At 43.0% G+C, this 18,364-nt stretch overlaps 1 protein-coding gene across 1 annotated transcript in view; it reads left to right on the top strand.

Moving 5' to 3' along the window:
* Cbl (E3 ubiquitin-protein ligase CBL) overlaps positions 1-18,364 on the top strand; it is a 472,746-nt gene that overhangs the window by 163,753 nt on the left and 290,629 nt on the right. Inside the window, exons 5-6 of the mRNA XM_080278953.1 lie at positions 13,163-13,300; positions 17,305-17,383. Coding sequence (XP_080135079.1) covers positions 13,163-13,300; positions 17,305-17,383 — 217 coding nt within the window. The remainder of the gene's footprint in view (positions 1-13,162; positions 13,301-17,304; positions 17,384-18,364) is intronic.

Raw genomic sequence — 18,364 nt, 5'->3', positions numbered from 1 at the left:
AAGAAATCAGTAGGATAGAAGTTGTGGAAGCAATGAAGAAAGTTAGATTGGGGAAAGCCCCAGGAATTGATGGAGTGTGTGGTGAAATGCTGAAGCATGGGGGAGAGATAGTAGTAGAATGGATGTGGAAGATGTGCAGATTGGCCTGGGAGGAAGGTAGAGTCCCGGAGGATTGGAAGTCAGGTATAATTATTCCCTTGTACAAAGGAAAAGGGGAAAAAGAAGTGTGTGGTAATCATAGGGGCATTTGTCTTAGTATAATAGGAAAAGTGTATGGTAGGATACTTACTGACAGAGTTAGAGAAAGAACAGAGGAATTAGTTGGAGAAGAACAGGGAGGCTTTAGGAAGGGAAAAGGTTGTGTGGATCAGATATTCATTCTTAGATCTTTAGTGGAAAAGTTTCTAGAGAAGGGAATGAAGTTTTATGCGGCTTTCATGGATTTGGAGAAAGCATATGACAGGGTGGATAGACAAGGATTGTGGAAAGTATTAAGAATATATGGAGTAGATGGGAAGTTGTTGAATGCTGTGAAGAGTATGTATGATGGTGCTAAGGCTGCAGTGCCTGTGGATGGTGAACTAAGTGAATTTTTCTCTTTGAAAGTTGGATTGAAACAGGGATGTGTCATGTCTCCATGGTTGTTCAATCGGTACATGGATGGGGTAATAAAAGAGGTACAAGGTAGGGTAATGGATGTTGGAGTGGCCCTGGTGAAAGAGGATAGTGTTTGGAAACTCCCTGTACTGTTGTTTGCAGATGATACTGTGTTGTTAAGTGAAGACAAAGGGGAGCCACAAGGCTTTGTGGATGAGTTTGGGAGAGTGTGTAAGAAACGGAATCTAAAGGTGAATGTAGGTAAGTGTAAAGTGATGGTCTTTGAGAGAGGTGAAGTCAATGAATGTACAGCAAGTTTGGATGATGAGGAATTGGAAAATGTGAGTACATTTAAGTACTTGGGTAGTGTGATGAGTAAGGATGGAGGTTTGGAGGGTGAAGTGCTTGAAAGGGTACAGCAGGGAAGAAAGGTTGCTGGTTCCTTGAAAGCAGTGATAAGAAACAGGGAAGTGAGCATGGAAGTGAAAAAGTTACTACATGACAGTATTGTGATACCAACTCTAATGTATGGAAGTGAAGCTTGGACATTGTTGGAAGGAGAAGAGTGAGAGCAGAGGAAATGAGTTATTTAAGAGGAGCCTGTGGAGTCACATGGAGAGACAGGCTGACGAATGAGGATATAAAGGAGCGTTGTGGTGTGGATGTGGATGTGATAGGAAGCTTAATGAGGAACACACTGAGGTGGTTTGGCCATGTGAAGATGATGAAGGTGAAAGACTGACGAAGAGAGTGTATGTGAGTGAGGTGGAGGGGGAAAGAGGGAGGGGGAGGCTGAGGATGAGATGGAGGGATGGGGTGGAGAGGTATATGAGAGAGGGGGGTGTGAGTTGGGAGCAGGGCAGTGAAATGGCGGGGGACAGGGCAACTTGGAGGCGATTTGTTTGTGGCCACCCCAGATGGGATTGTGGCGTCTGGCAATAGATAGATAGATAGAATTGCATCATTAAACTGAGGTATACCTGTATTTAACTGTTTATATCCAGTGGTTGAAGTGATGAAAACATATTGTCTCTTGTGCATCATGATTCCAGTTGGGCAAAAATTTCTCACTGGAAGAAGCATTGTCTAATTCATTTCATATGTTAGATATCTTAGTTGTGAAGAATGAAAGAAAATCAGAAGCCAGAGAAGTTAGTTAAATTTTGACCCGTCAGATTATTCGGAACAGCAGGCAGCTTTTTTTTTTTTTTTTTTTTTCACACATGTCAGTATTATCTTGGTGATAATACTCTGCCTTTAGGAGTTTTCCAGTATGGACGACACCCCTTTTCGGAAGACCAATGATTCTGTTTGGTTTGATTCAAGCATCATTCACATTATGCTTTCCCATGTTATGTATGCAAAGAATTGATAAATGGACCATACCACAGAAAATTATCATGTTGAGGGATTGTCTTTAAAACTTCAGGAAAATTATGGTCAGTGATAGATCCAAGCTCATTATTATTATTATTATAAATATTCACTAGAATGTTGGAAGAAAGATAAGAAGAATCATTGTTGCTTAACCCTTTAACCGCGGGTATTGTTTTGGTCTGACTGTCCTCTCCCGCGGGGGTTTCAGCCAAATGTAAACAAACCTTTAAACCTTAATAACTCTGCACAGAATAAAGCTAGAGAAAAAAATAAGGTACCATTAGAAAGTACTAACCTTCAGCTTTCCATTGATGTAGGTTTCATGACTTTGTTGACTTTCACAGGACAGGGAGAGCCGTTAGAAGTGAGGGGTGTGAAATAACTATTTTACGCCCCACACACCAGTACCAAGTGCCAACCACTCTCTCATAATAGTAATATAAACATATATGAACACTGTACATAAGATAAACACCCACTCTGTGTTCACTGAGGTAGGTAAAAGGCACTTCCCTGTGGCTGCGCCCGCTCTTCACTGCGGCTGCGCCTCACTTCACTGCGGCGGCACCCGCTCACTGACGTTTCATGCGATCTTTTCATTATTTCTAACTTCTAATATTATTTTACATATAATCTGGGCAATATACATTATATTTACACTGCACTTATTACTATATTGCGTCACTGTCGCATCACAGAATTACACAAGTGCCGCAGATTCTCTTATTACAATATCACTTATTATACTGGCCAATATTTACATTTTTTTCTAGGCAAAATATCCCTTATTACTACATTATCCATTATACAATTATTGGCAAAGCACGTCACTGTCGCATCACTATATATCACTGTCACTTTCAGTATTTACTCAGAGAGTGGTACTCGGCAAAGCAGGGAGTTACACATAGAGCGACTTGGCATTCCAGGCACTGGTGTGTGCTCATTTTTCTCGTCCTAGGCCTCCGTGTGGTGTTATGACATACTCTGCAGCAGCCCTGTGACAACCTGCCACCTGCTGTAAGAGGCAATTTCACAAGCTGGTGCCGGCTCATGTAATTGCGGCACTCAAGACGGTCAGGTTGTGTGTCAGAGTGTCGCCTCGGGATCAATGCCGTCACCTGACCAAATCGTGCAAGTAGCTGCTGCACGACAGTCTTGGAAAACTGTCTCAGTGATGGTTGCCTTATGCCCCCGACTTGTGTCTTGTAGAGAATGAAGGTGTTGAGCATGCACATATCGAGCATGTGCAGGCAAGCCTTCCTGTACCATCGGGTGTTTCTCCTGAGACAGTCGATTTTGCCAATCATCATATCAGACTTATCAACAAGTCTCATATTGACATTGTAATCAATGACGGCATCAGGCTTCATGATTGGCTCTTCCGTCCTGTAGCTGACCTTCCCAGTTCTCTGCAATTCCCCCTCGTGGATGGTGCTGATCATATTCATGACCTTCTTGTCATGCCACCTGATCGCCAGAAGCTTGTCTGCCTTCTTCAGGTGTACATCTCCCTTGGATGATGATGATGCTTCGGGGAAACTTGGCCACTCTTTCCTATAGCTCCATACAGTGCCAACAGTGCCAATGCCGTGTTCAGCAAGGTACAGTAATCCCTCTAATATCCGGACGCCCAATAACCGAACATCCCCACTAACTGAACCTTATCGTCCTGGGATCAAACATTCCCAAAATGGTCCGAAAATAAAAAAAAATTGGAAAAAAAATCGATTTTTTGCCGTCCGTAATTTGAACTTGCTGCGCGCGCCGCGTGAGAGCATTGTTTTGGTTCGTCATTCCTCCGACGTCCGATAGAGCGCCGCTGCATCCTCCCCACTTCCCGCCTGTCTCTCACCGCGACAAGACCTACGCTCTTCGTCATGGCTGCCCACGTGCTCGCTTTTGTGGTGGTGCCGTACTTGCTGCAAGGCCTCCTGCTGCTCTCTGCCCTACTCTTAGTGTGTGTGATGATGGCCCCGCCTCCTGAGAAAAGGAAGAGAGTGGTGTTGACTCTGGAGAAGAAACGGGAGATATTGGAGAAGGTTGATGCGGGTTGGTCTTCCTCTCGCATTCTCCGCGAGTTCAACCTGGCCCGGTCGACTTTGTTTGATATCAAGCGTTCCCGAGACAAGCTCATGCAGTACACGGCTGACTTCTCGTCGAGAAGCAAACGCAACGTGGAGAGGAAGGTTATGTTTACTCCCAAGTATGCAGAGATCGACCGCTCCACGTTGATTTGGTATCGACAGCAACGTGCAGCTGGTGTGATGGTACGTGGAACGGAGCTGAAGGCTGCTGCTGAGAAGTTTGCAAGGCTTCACGACGCCCTAGACTTCAAGGCATCCGAGGGTTGGCTCTTCGCGTTCAAGTTGCGACATGGCCTTACTAACCGTAAAGCACATGGCGAAGCATTGGACGCTAACGAGGATGGAGTGGACGAGTTTCGGCACAAGGTGAAAGGCTTGATCGACAGGGAGGGCCTCACTCTCGGTCAAGTCTATAACGCTGACGAAACTGGCCTATTCTATCGCTCGGTGCCAACGAACACTCTCGCCGATGAGACGGAGAAGCGTGTACCTGGCCGCAAGCTTTCTAAGGAACGGATATCTGCTTTGTGTTGTGCCAATGCTAACGGCATGCACCGGCTTAAGCCCGTTATTGTTGGCCGTGCAAAGCAGCCTCGGTGCCTTCGTGGGGTGATGGATGTCCTTCCTGTCATATGGTACCATTCTTTGAAAGCATGGTTCACAGCTGTGATTTTCAAAGACTGGTTTCACCATCACTTCGTCAAGGAGGTCATACATTACCAGACGAAGACACTGGGAATTCCTCGCGACCAGGTAAAGGCTCTCCTTCTCCTCGACAATGCACCTGCCCACCCGTGCGACAAGGACTTGGTTGCTGAGAATGGCCGTATTAGGTGCATGTTTCTGCCACCTAATACGACTGCTCTCATTCAACCAATGGACCAAGGAGTGATCGTGGCAACAAAGCGCCTGTACCGTCGGAAGTTCCTGGACGAGGTGATGGTGGTTCTCGAGGACGAGGACGAGCGCAGGGAAGGACGTGACACTCGAGGCAAGCGGACTTTGGAAAACCTTCGCCGCTACAACATCAAGTCTGCGCTGTACAACTGGGCTAGTGCATGGAAGGAAGTCCCTGTGAAAACTCTTGAAAATGGTTGGTCTCGTCTGCTTCTCGGAACAGATGTGGAGTACGATTTCCTAGGGTTTGACGTGGATGACTTCCATGCACGGCTACATACGCACGGCGACGATGTTGATGTGGACGATGTTCGTGAGTGGTTGGACGACGACGAGGGCGATCCTGGGTATCAGACGTTGTCTGATATCGAGATCGCGTCTTCGGTTGCTGGTGTCAGTCCCGAACTTGAAGATTCCGACGACGAAGGCAATGATGATGCAGACTCCGCCCAGCAGGACACTACTCCAGCCATCCCCAAGCTGAGCGCACTCCGGGAACATCTAGAGTTCGTCCTAGACTACCTGGAACACCCGGACTGCGACAGGGAGATGGGGCCCTTGGGACTCGTGGAGGAAGTGCGTGCTTTCCGGCAGCGCATCATCAATCGCTAGAATCGTCGGTCCTTGCGTCAGTCAACGATTGACAGTTTTTTCAGGCCCGTGACCCCCGCTGTGCCAAGCCCTGGTTCCACTCCATTGCCTCCCCAAGACAGGCCCTCATGCTCCGAGCCACAGCCCAGCACATCAGCTACAGTGGAGTCACCGCTCGACGTGAGTTTGCGGCTGTCTTCAGAGTCTTCTGTAGTCGGTACGCCATCACCACTACCCACCGATGCACCCCTTGGACGCCTGCCAGTGATACTCTCGGGCTCTGACAGTGAATAAACAGCAAGAACTTCTCCACTAGACCACACGGGAATTTTGAGTGTTGTGCAGTGAAAAAAACGTTGTGTTGTGTTAAGGTTTTCAAGTTGGGAGAAAAGACTAAGTAGAAAAGAAATTTAACGTAACTAACCTTCTTTGTTTTGGCTTTGGAAACTTAAAAAAACTTGGGAAAAGTTAATGTGCAACACTTAAATTTAATGGAACATTATTTGGACTAAAGTGAACACTGTGAAAAGAACGGACTTCTGTGTGTTAGTGACTAAGTTCAGTGCAAGACTTCAGGAAGAGTGTAGTGCAAGTGCTTCAGGAAATCGTTCTTACTGTCAGAGTCCGAGAGGAGGCGGTTATTCATCGAGGTGGCCAGGGACTTGCTGTAAGTAGCCAAAATGTTTCATGTTGTACTATTTTCCATACTATATTTACCAGAATGTTTCATATTGTATTTTTTCCCATACTATACTTACCAGAAAGTGTCATACTGTACTTCTTTCCATACTAAACTTACCTCATGCATGTGCAGTAGGAATGTGTTTTTCAGAGTTCGGTTAGGTTCGGTTAGGTTAGGTTCGGTTAGAGTCCATAAGTACCAGAATGTTTATTAATGTATGAACATACTTCTAAACCCACATTTTATGTGTCTATTGCATTTATTTCAGTCATTTATGTGCCTTATTGGTGTGATTTGGGTGTTAAATAGGTGCTATGCATGTCCGGAGGGAGTTGTATAGGTGTTTCTCTGTGTTAGGGTCCGTAAGTACAAGTCCATAAGCTGGGGCCCAATATCCGGACAAAACCAATATCCGAACCTACCGATGGCTCTATTGATCCGGATATTGGAGTGATTACTGTATTTGGAGAGTTTCGGTGCTGTGTAGTAATTGACTGTGTACAGCACATGATTACCACCAAAATACCTCTCCATCAGCACTTTTACAACGGAGCCAGAGAAGCCAAGGGGGTCTTTCCTGTTCACGTCCATTGTACTAGCCGAGTAGATGACAAAATCCAGGATATACCCCGTCTCACAGTTACACAGCACAAAGAACTTTATCCCAAAGCGGTGGCGTTTGCTGGGGATGTACTGCATGAATTTGAGACGTCCTCTGAACAATACCAGGGATTCGTCTATGACAACTTTCTGCATAGGCCGGAAAAATCGCATAAATCGATCCCTAATCCTGTTGAGAAAATCCCTCACTTTCCACAAAGGGTCAGTTTGGGACGGGTTTGCATTGTCAGCGAAGTGCAGGTATCCAAGCAGCTGTCGCAACCGATCCCGTGACATATACTTCCCGAATATTGGGATAGTAGTAATGTCATCCACGAGCCAGTACTCCTCCAACTCATGTCTCTCTATATGGGGCATCAGAAACATTAGTGCAAAAAAAACATACAGCTCTCTGATTCCGACAGGCAACCACGACACTTGCTTTGGTGAGCCAATAGGTCCCAGCCCTTCTGCTGCACACTGAGCTGCATACCTATTGGTCTCATCGCTGACATGCTGCACGATTTCATCATCCATGAAGGCCAGGAAGTAGTCAACAAAGTCATCTTCTGCGTTGCATGGGAAGGCAGGCTGTATTCCAGCATTTGTCATATCAAACGGCGGATTGTGTGGCTGAAAATCTGCACCATCAGACCAAACAAATGCATCCATTTTCCCTGTGCGTGGTTCAGTGGCAGTGGCAGGTTGCATTGCACTCGTTTCCCCGTGAGAAGGAGCTGAGGTGGAGGCAATGGGTGAGGCAAGAGGTGAGGCAGGATGCGAGCGGGAGGGGGGTGAGGCAGTAGGCAACGGGGAGGGGGATGAGTGCGGGGGCGGTGAGTGGGGGGGTGGCGAGGGTGAGGGAGCTGAGCGGGGGGCAGGCGGGGGGGTTTCTGACCTGGTGCGTGGTGAAACTTGACCCTTTCTACCCCTCTTATCACCTCGCTTATTTCCTCGCTTATCGCCCAGCTTTGCCCTCCAACTGCCATGCATCCCCTTTGTTCTAGGCCTGCCTGCACGGCCTGCATGGCCTGCCTTCCCTCGCTTTGCAGGCTCTGGGAATTCGTACTCCTCAGATGATGTAGACTGAGGAGAGGGCACGGCAGATGATGATGATGATGTGAGGGCAATAGGGCCAGGGGAATGGGAAATTGATGGGAAATGCTTACTAGGGCCTGGTGTGGGAGACGTAAGCCTGCGCTTCACTCCCTTCCCACGTGCAATACCAGATTTGCCCATAGGAGCCTTCCCTTTCCCAGAGTAAGTTGGGGGTGGTGGGGGGGAAACAACACGATCACTTTCATCACTGTCACTATCAATGGAAAATGGTTCACCACCAATCACTGCCAAATCGTCACTGCTTGCTGTGAGTGTGTCACTTTCACTGCCACAATCAAGAGTAGTACTTACTGTTTTGTCCAGCTCAGTTCTAATTTCAGGAGTGCTCAACCCCTTCTGCCTCGCCGTCAGCAGTTCATTCACCGGTGTAGAGGTAGAGGGAACACTAGCACTAATCACTTTCGAGGAGGAAGCGAGCGACGATGAGTCGGGACGGAGCGCCATTCTCACGCACAGAGCTGGACAGATACTGACTGATGCGGGTCAGGGCAGGGGTGGGGGGGGCCCCCTCGGGGTTGGAGGAGGGAGGTGTGGGATGGCTGGCGTGAAAGAACTCGACAGCTACTCTTGCGTGAGACACTTTGCGCGCCGGGAAAACGCACGGTGTTCAAAATATTCATGATCATTCCAGAATGACACCCGCAGTTTGGTCCAGTTTTGTCAATGTCATTCTGGAATGACACCCGCGGTTAAAGGGTTAAATGCTGATCAACTTCGCAACACATCAGATGATGGTCAAAATTCTTGTAATGTCTGAACGTGATAATCTTTTTATGAGAAGGGGGTTTTGAGATTTCAAACCTGAAAACAAACATAGCATGGTCGGAGACAGTTGGATCCGTTGAATCAACCTCCATATACAACATGCGACTGCAACCAACAGGGGATAAGGTCAAATTGAGGACATCTTGAGATGTGAGTCAGTTGATACATATATTTGTAATAATTATTCAGATCAATCAGTTTAAGGAATTCTGAAGAAAAAGATTTTGACAGTGGGTTGTCACTGCAATAATTCAAGTCACTGCAAATAATCAGACCACTGGATTTAAGGAAAAATGCATCTAAACTGACCAACTCCTCCACGAAGCCTCTGTCTGTGCCAGGATGGCCAGGTTGATAAGCAATTGCATTTGTATTACAGTACTTTACCAGTGGAAATTTATTAATGTATCTGTCTATGTACAGATGCCATAAACCCATAAGGGGTGGCCATAATTATGTCTTTGAGTTAGTTGTTGTACGGGGAGAGGCACTAACCCTCAACTCACTTGCCGACACGTAGGGAGCATGTATGGGTTGGTTATAAGGCAACCACCCAGCACTATAAATGGTGTCCTGGATTACAGGAAACCAGTAGGCTTGGCATTCAATGTAATAGCACCTGAAAAGGAAAGAAGAGTAATATAAAGTGACAGGAAACATGGTAAAAATAGGAAGAGAGGAGGGCAGACACAAAAAGAGCTATAAAGATGAATGAAGAAGTAGGCAGCACTACATTAGGTGAGTGGATGATGGTTGTCACCACCTACCGCCTTCCATAAATTAAAAGATGACATAATGTTAGAATTTATGTAAGAAACATTTGTGAGTGTCACGGAGTAGATGAGTACCACATCTTCACCCGGATGATCAGCAGCAGGTCTGTGAATACTTTAATTATTGATTGTGTTTTAGGCAAAGCACTGTGATCACTATCACTATCAGGCTCATACGGCCGTGTTTCAGTCAAACACTAAATGTCAAGCTCATGCTGATTTAAATGTTCATTAATGTAGTCTGTCGTATTTTGAATGGAATGAATGTTTAGAAGACCGACTTTTAACCAGTTTGAGAGATGGGGTTGTTAGGTTTTTGAATGGACAGAGTGGGTGTTTTTAATTATCCTGTTCCTGTGGGAAATCATAAGTGGACACTGTACAAGATGTAAAATGAGTCGCCAACTGAGAATTAGCATCAGCTTCTCAGTGCTTTATGGAAGAGCAGTTTATGCATTTGGGAGAGTCTTTGAAGTCATGGGCTCCAGCAGAAAAACACATTTGGGTTCATTGCTCTTTCTAGAACACTTCTCAGATGCATGAGCAAGACTCTGGCAGTGGTGACACAGTGCAACACAAAATCTGTCAGAGGCACGACATCTTGTAAGACGTATGTAGATAAAATTGTCCTTTACTTCAGTGGAGGAGCACACTTCAGGAGGCATCTTTAACCCCTACACCGCGGGCTTGTTTACCAATGACTTGCGTGTCCCGCGGGGTTATTTGGGCTCCGACAGACTCTCAAAAAATATTTTGCCAAAAATCAGTTATTAGTCCTAGAATAATAAAATTACATATGCTTATGGCACATACCTTCAGCTTTCTCCTGGAATGATTGTTGAGCCTTCGTCGGTTACCGTAGGACTTGTGGAGACCTCTGAAGTAGGGTAACGAAGTCTCCACTTTACACTTCCCGACAACCCTTAATATGATTACCACAGCCAGATACAAACACTATAAACACTATTCTACAATTTTCAAGTAGTTTGGGATCCATACTCAAAAAAAAAAAAAAAACACTGTGAAAGCAATGGAAATTACGAGCGCATCTGATCGTCGCACTAGCACTAGTTCACTCTTGATAGTCTGTCATTTATTATTCATAAAACCCCTCACACTTTATATTTCTATTACTATATAACACTTGTATATATCAACAGTCTTTATCCATAAGTTTCCTTCAGTAGTATTAGTTTATTGTCACTCTAGGGATTCAATTTCTTTCAGTAAAATACGTAGCATTCACTTTCTCGTCCTGTATACTAGCATTGAGAGTGAATGTCACTTTCATCTTCACTCTCATAACTCATAGCATTCAGACATGCTAGAGTGAAACTTTCACTTTCATTACTTCTAGGGTATATACTCGTATTCTTATAATACTACTCATTTACATTTCTATTTACGTTCTCTATTTTATTTACGTTATTTACATTTCTATTTTATTTACACTGTGTTATGCACTGTCACTTGAAGTAACTTATAAAACTATTTTCCATTGTTCACGTATATTTACATTCATTACTTTCACTTGCTGTTTACACATTATTTACACATTATTTACAATTCCACTTGCACTGGTTTACTCAATAGAAGGATCGTAGTCACTCTTTTATCGATTGTCAGCCCTTTACCTATTTCCATACGAGGTTTAGTAGGGCGTAAAGGTCACAGGGCCCTTTGCATGGGGGTGAAAAAGTCCTTGAAGTCAGCAAGAAGAAACATACGTACCCTCACTTCGGAAGATGAGAGTAAACTGATAACGGAGGGCCGGGGTAGAGGCCTACACAGGGGATATTCAGAGTTACCAATGTTAGCTCTTGAAACAGCTATGTCTAGCACTGAAATGATTGACAGGAAATCTAGACAATACATTATAAATTAGGTAGTTCCAGGTGAATGTAAATATCACTTAGGCTTCTCCCTTCCCTCCTTACATGTATATTTATTATGAAAATAGATTATACGGCATATTTCAAGAGGGAAAAAACAGCGAAAATTAGCGAACGAGTGCACGTGAGGTGTTGTTAGGTGATAATTAGCCAATTCCAGGTGTATGGCACTCTCACTTACCTTATTTCTTTCTTGTATATATTATTTGGTATAAGAATAGGACATAGGGCTTATTTCAATGGATGAAATCAGTGACAAATTCCAGGGAAGATTTACTTAGCGTAGCACGGCCGGGCAGGCGAGAGGATAGTGTAATGGAGGGGGGGTAGGGAGGGGAGTCAAGAACGGGGAGAAATGGCTAAATTGTCAACAATGGATGGGAGTACAGATGAGATTAGGAGTGCTGACTAGTGTTGAACATTGGCAGTACTGATAGATGATACAAGCCCCCACTTGGAAGCCCGGGTGAATTCAAAATAACAGAATCACAAAAGCGACGCCCCGCGGTATGATCCCTTGCTCCCAAGCGTCACGAAAGTGACACCCCGCGGTTAAGGGGTTAAGATGGCATTTTTAGTATCATTCATAGTTCTTGTGAAGAGAAAGTTGATAGTACAATGGCTTTCCACGAGCATCTTAATTTTGTTGTTCTTATCAAAAATGCCTGGAATGATGTCATAGTTATCCAGGGAAGAGTAAGTCCCATTACAGTCATCTTTGGCAGCATTTTCGTTAGCTCAGATACTTGTTAAATAACATCAGAACCAAAACATGACTTCATTGCTGCAATAGCATTTGCCTTAGCTTTTTCTGTAGGCAGCTTAATAAGGGCCACTGATCTTGTTTCCTTACAGGTACCAGTTTTAGCCCTTTCCACATCTCCGGTATCTGCAGACAGTTTAGTCATATCATTCTCAGTGCCATCCTTTGCTGTCAGCACCAGTACGTGTTGACTATGTTCTGTTCTGTCACAACTCAGATTGTTGATGGGATCATCCCTTTCCTACCACAGCTCCTTCAACTCTTCTCTGAAGATGTCAGCAAATGATGTAGTGGATTTATGGGGAGCTGCTTCAGTAGTGCTGATCCTGTCTTCCAAAGCTTTTAGCCTCAATGATATGTCCACCATAAAACTGTCATGAACATCTCTCAACAGTCCCTCGACCCTTTTTATGATAGTCTATACTTGCTCCGGGAGTACCCACATTGCAGCAACCACAGTACCACTGAATTCTGGGCTGTGTCTTTGACATAGAACTGTAATCATTATCCTCAAGGCCTACATATGTGATGTGATGCCAGTTGCTGCATTGCCAGCAGTTCAGTGCCTTGACTGCTTTCTGCATCCTGGACATTGAGTCTCATCAGCCATGTCTAGCCCAGTGAGCTGCGTGGGTAAACCCTGGCAGCACTAAAGTTGAAACTGATAGAATACAGACAAGAAAGAAAAAGGAACAAAGAAAGCAAAGAAAAACTTAGATGTGAAGCAGCACCTTCCCATTGGTTCTACTTGCATAGACACTTAATGTGCTATCAGCATGCACCACGTGAAGATGGGGATAGGCCTCCCAACTTCCCACAGATAAGGGTATGGATAGTTGCTAATACAGTATGCTAATACAGTAACTTTTCCCAATAACAAATTGGAAATGAGATGGTTGAATTCTGTGCAACAGCACATGTGGTAATAAGCTCATTTAGCCATTAAGGTGAAAGATCTCATCCCATTTGGTGTATATTGCCCATGCAATATGCCTTCATTTTTTTTTTTTTTTTTCCAGTTATGTGTTTCGGTTGTCATGCACGAGGCTAGGCCAGTGGGCAATAGGATATGTGACCAGTGATGGCAGCATCCTACAAACCATTCCTCAAAACAAATCACTCTGCCAGGCTCTCTTAGATGGCCACAGAGAAGGATTGTAAGTATATAGGAATTAGGAAGGGTTTATCTAATTCCTGCCCTTCATTATTTCTTACAGCTTATTGTATTATTATAGTAACACTTCATTATTAGCATAGGTTCTGTTTCTAGTTTCAGAGAGAGAGAGAGAGTTAATTATAGGTTGTTTCTAGTTTCTTAGAAAGAGAGAGAGAATTATAGGTTGTGTTTCTATTTACTTAGAGAGAGAGAGTGAGAGAGAGAGAGAGAGAATTATAGGTTGTGTTTCTATTTACTTAGAGAGAGAGAGAGAGAGAGAGAGAGAGAGAGAGAATGATTATAAGTTGTGTTTCTAGTTACTTAGACAGAGAGAGTGAGTGAGTGAGTGAGTGATGAATTAGTGCACTGCAAAGAAGGATTCCTGTAAGAATATAAAAATTTTTTATGCTAGCCAAGCTAGTGAAAGTTATAAATTTCTTCAGTAGGGAGCATTCACAGTCTTACATTTGGAGAGGTGGAAATTAAGGATCATCAAGAGGTAGATTATAAAGAGCTGAATGAGTATGTGTGTGTGTGAGAGAGAATGTAAAAAATTTGTAAGACAAAAGGTTATGAGAGAAATTAGGAAAGGTACATGGGTAATATTTAGTCCCATATTACCCCTTTGAGCTGTAGGGGCCTAAGAGTAGGGTACTATAGTCTAAATGAATTTAAGGGTAGATGACCAGCCACTTTCTCTTGATGGCATTATGTGATTGTAAAACCTCCAGTCACCACTTGAGAACCAAATAAAAGAAAAAGAGCTTCACTCTGACTGGATCATTCTAAATATTTTACCCCTTGTTCACTTGCAGTATCCTCCAAAACTATCACAATTTTAGGGTTGGATATGAGAGGAAATGAATGAAGAAAAGGGACGTAAATGAAACTGTATGAAGTTGATAGCCTTGAGTACCAATAATCCTGCCTCACTTAATGATCTTCAGTAGTGACTCGCTGATACACTACAATACTGACATCAGTATTTGTGTTAACTTTTCCAGTCATATGCAGTTGGGCTAGTACAGTAGTATTATTATAAATGGATGGGAATATTTTTATCCATTCTGCAAGAATTGTGAGTACTGTGTTTCAGCCCTAGATATTGGTACTATACTAAATAGGCATAAGGATAACTTTTTTTTTTTTTTTTTATGAAATGAGTTATTATGATGGAGTAAAAGTTACACCTTTTGGCAACATGCTGTTGATGTTGCATAATCCCAGTCTGCCTGGTCAAGCAGACCAAGCAGCTGCAGGCAAGCATCTGCCTCTGCAGGGCCATCCTGTGCAGTGAACTGATTTTTCTCTGCAGTAGACAGCACCTTGCCACAGTGAGGTGTGTGTAAAAGTATGGAGATTTGATTCCTGGATTGGATAACACAATTCCTTCTCTCCACCAAGTTAACAGGGGCACCACAGCAGGCTTCACATCACCCCATAATTTGGTTATATGGTTACAACCCAGCATTATGAATGAATGTCTGGGATACAGGAAACCATTAGGCTTGTCACTTAATGTAGAACTATCTAAAGTGGCAATGAGGAGTTGTAACTGCCAAGGCCACCAATTCTGGAGGATTCCTCACACATGTATTTGTCATTTTGCAATGTAGTAAATGTTAAAAAGTAAATGAAAAAAGCTTTGAGACTAATTTTCTCAAACAAAGGCTTTTATACATTAAATTCTAATTCTGTCACTATTTTGTGATTGGTTTGATCCACTGTTTGATCAGTTTTGATTCTGTTAGTGTCATTTTAAAATTCTTGAAATTATGTACAAATGGCAATTAGCAAGTATGAATCAGTTTCATACTTTTTGTTTTCTTAATTTTTTAGGTTACAATTTTGCTGCCATATAACCAAATTATTGCACCTGGTGGTTTAGTGGGTATTTAGGGTGCTCCAGTCGGATTGAGCCGGTGCTGGTTTCTATCCAAGGGGTGGTTGGGTTTTATTGCCCATGTAATGCCACGTAGGGATGAGTGAGGCTGGTCACTCATCTTAAATGTCAGGACCAACTTGCCTAGTCCTGGGCACCTATGTTCCTCGTGGAGCAACACTGGATTAGATGATGATGGTGGTGACAATTTTGCCACAAAAGTAACTATTCTGTTATGATTGCTCTGCATGCTTTATATTTACATGTACATGGTTTTGCTGTTCACCATGTGTTCACCCAAATGTCTATATTTAACCACATGAAAATGAACACATTCTTCTGAATGACTTGAGTACGGTAACACAAAGTTTTAAAAACATTGATGTGGCTTTGTGAAATCCATATTTGTAAGATGCAGGCATACAGACATTCCATCAGGAATTTGAGTTATTTTAAAAGACTCCCACGACAACTGGGTACTTTTTTGGAAGAGGGCTGTGCTACACTCTCAGATTCTAGTTGTTCTCTGGCTCTCCTAATTTTTATTCAGAGAGAGACAAGTGATCTTCCGTTTACCCAGTGCAATCACGTTATGCTGATTTAAGGAATTCTCAGATGTGTACACATTAAACAGTCTTCTCAGCAATCTCTTTGTAAGTCTGCATTTTGTGAGATAGGAAGCTATCATCACTAGTCAGCACGTTCAAGCAGGTGCTTGAGGTATCAAGACACAGTAAAAAGCATAGCAGCAATATCTGCTCACTTACTGTGCTTGTTACATATTTTATCATTATATAAGTAAAATGGCTTGAAATACTGCTTAAGCGCCCTTTAAAGTGGTTATTTTAATATATGCCAAAATTTAATAAAAAACACTTACTATGTAACTGACCATCACCCTATGGGTTATATCCATAAATATGACTGAGGTGAACTGAATGTGAATAACCTGAATAAATCTAATAGGACCTTAACAGCACTGAACAGAGTGTGCCTAGGCATCTTAAAATGAATGGATCTACATGTTGGCTTTCTTGTTTGACTTTCTTAGGAGTGAATGAGTTTTTGCATGATTTCAGCTTTTGATCTCTCTCTCTCTCTCTCTTTTTTTTTTTTTTTTTTTTTTTTTCCTGAATAAATACTGGGAAGGTATAAATAGTCTTTACAGTACTTAAATTAAGTAATGAAAATCTGTATATCTAGAAAATAATATACCGTATTTTACGTCATATAATGTGCACTGGCGTGTAATGTGCACCCATGATTTGGCAGGTGATGAAAATAAAAAAAAAAATTACTGAGGGTTAGAACAAAACCAAGGAGTAAGGACGTATCTGGAGCCTGAGGTGATGCCTTTTTCCCCAGCAAACAAGGTCTGGGATATGCTAATCAAGGCTAGTCTGTGTCAGTAGCTGAGGCAAACATTATTTTTATTGTAGTCTGTGATGAAAAATAAAACAATAAAACTCAGCCATGGTCCAAGGCAAGAGAAGCCTATAGGTTTGTTTTGGTTCGTCAACTAACGCGACTGTTTACCATTGTCGACAAGCTCATACTGTATCTGGCAGGGTTGGCGATTGTGTTCTTTCATACATTGCAGCAAGTTATTGTACTTTCTTACTTGAAAAATAATTTTTACCACCAAAAGGCACAAAAAATTATCTTAAAATGATACTTTATTCAATAAAAATTCAACACCAAAATCAGTATGTGTATCATCAAACAATATGGAAGGGGAAAAATTGGCTAATATTTTTTTCATCACATCCAGCAATTTTTCCAGTGGCATCATCTTCAAAACCAGAAAATTCATCAGTAACTGAGAATTCTAGGGACCACTCTGGTGAACAGGAGAGTGTGGACTCTAGGTAACACAACCCATAGGCCTAATCTGAACCTGACCTTCATGGTATAATGCGCAGTGTGATTTTTGAAGTTTTGTCTAGAAAAAAAGTGCGCAGTATATGGCGAAAAGTACGGTATCTTAATTTACTCTGTAATGCTATTGCTTCTTGCAAGTAGTACAGTGTGATGATATTTTTGTCATATGTGGAACATATACATAAAATTTCCACTCATCCCTTGATTTAAAAATATATTGGCATTTGTCTTTGGTGATACAGCTACCTCTACCCTGATGGCAGAAACCTTAACCCAGATCTCACATGGGTTGCACAAGCCACACCAGAGGACCACATAAAGGTCAGTAAGTTAGTCCCTTGTTTGTCATGTTGATTTTCCTTGAAGTTTTAGAAATTATAGTACCATAGAAAATAAAAGCAAGAGTTAGAGATGGGTCATGGGCAAGTGTAGAAGCATGTATGGTCAAGTTTGAGAGGAGCATGAGAGTGTTTAATGGAGACATGAATGGCAAAGTTGAGAATGTACGAGTGGATGGAGTGGTTGGTCAGTGGGGTGTGCCAGCTGAAGTAGATGGGAATGGTAGTGTTTTGGTGGACATCTGTGCTGGTAAGGGGTTGGCAGTAGACATCACCTTCTTTCGGCATAAAATGATCCACAGGTATACATGGAGAGTCGTGAGGAGGATGGATGGTGAACTTATTGAACGAAAGACAATGAGTGTGCCTTGCGCATTACGGAGGTTATTCTCTTGGGCATGGAAGTATACATTCCTTTCTCATATCCTTTGACTAACGCAAGAAAGCCTTGGTTTAATCACACTTGTTCTCATGCTGTCCTCAACAAGGAGAGGGCCTACAAAAGGTACCGGAGCCAACCCACCCCTGAATCACATCATCTTTACGTTTCTGCCCGGAATCGTGCTATGTCTGTTCTTCCTCTGCTAAAAACAGTTTCATCCGTACTAAATGCTCTCAACTCTCCAACTCGAATTCTTCCCGCTCCTTCTGGCACATTGCCAAAAACCATTCTAACAACTTTAGCTCATCATCCTTCCCTTCTCTTTTCTACTCTGATGGTTCTGTAGCTATTTCTTCTACTGATAAAGCAGATCTCTTCGCACAGACTTTCTCCTCCAATTCCACCTTAGACGATTCCAGTGCTGTTCCTCCATTACTTCCCCCCTCTCACTTCCTCATGGCTGACATTAAAATTTCTTCAGCTGATGTATTTTCTGCCATCACTGGCCTCAATTCTAACAAGGCATATGGGCCTGATGGGGTCCCTCCTGTTGTTCTCAAGAACTGTGCTTCTGTACTTACA

The sequence above is a fragment of the Coenobita brevimanus genome, chromosome 76, assembly GCF_032717465.1.
Source record: "Coenobita brevimanus isolate Jiangsu-jjx chromosome 76, ASM3271746v2, whole genome shotgun sequence".
Classification (NCBI taxonomy): domain Eukaryota; kingdom Metazoa; phylum Arthropoda; class Malacostraca; order Decapoda; family Coenobitidae; genus Coenobita; species Coenobita brevimanus.
Note: the sequence above shows the minus strand (reverse complement) of the source record. Positions and strands in the feature narration are given on the sequence as shown.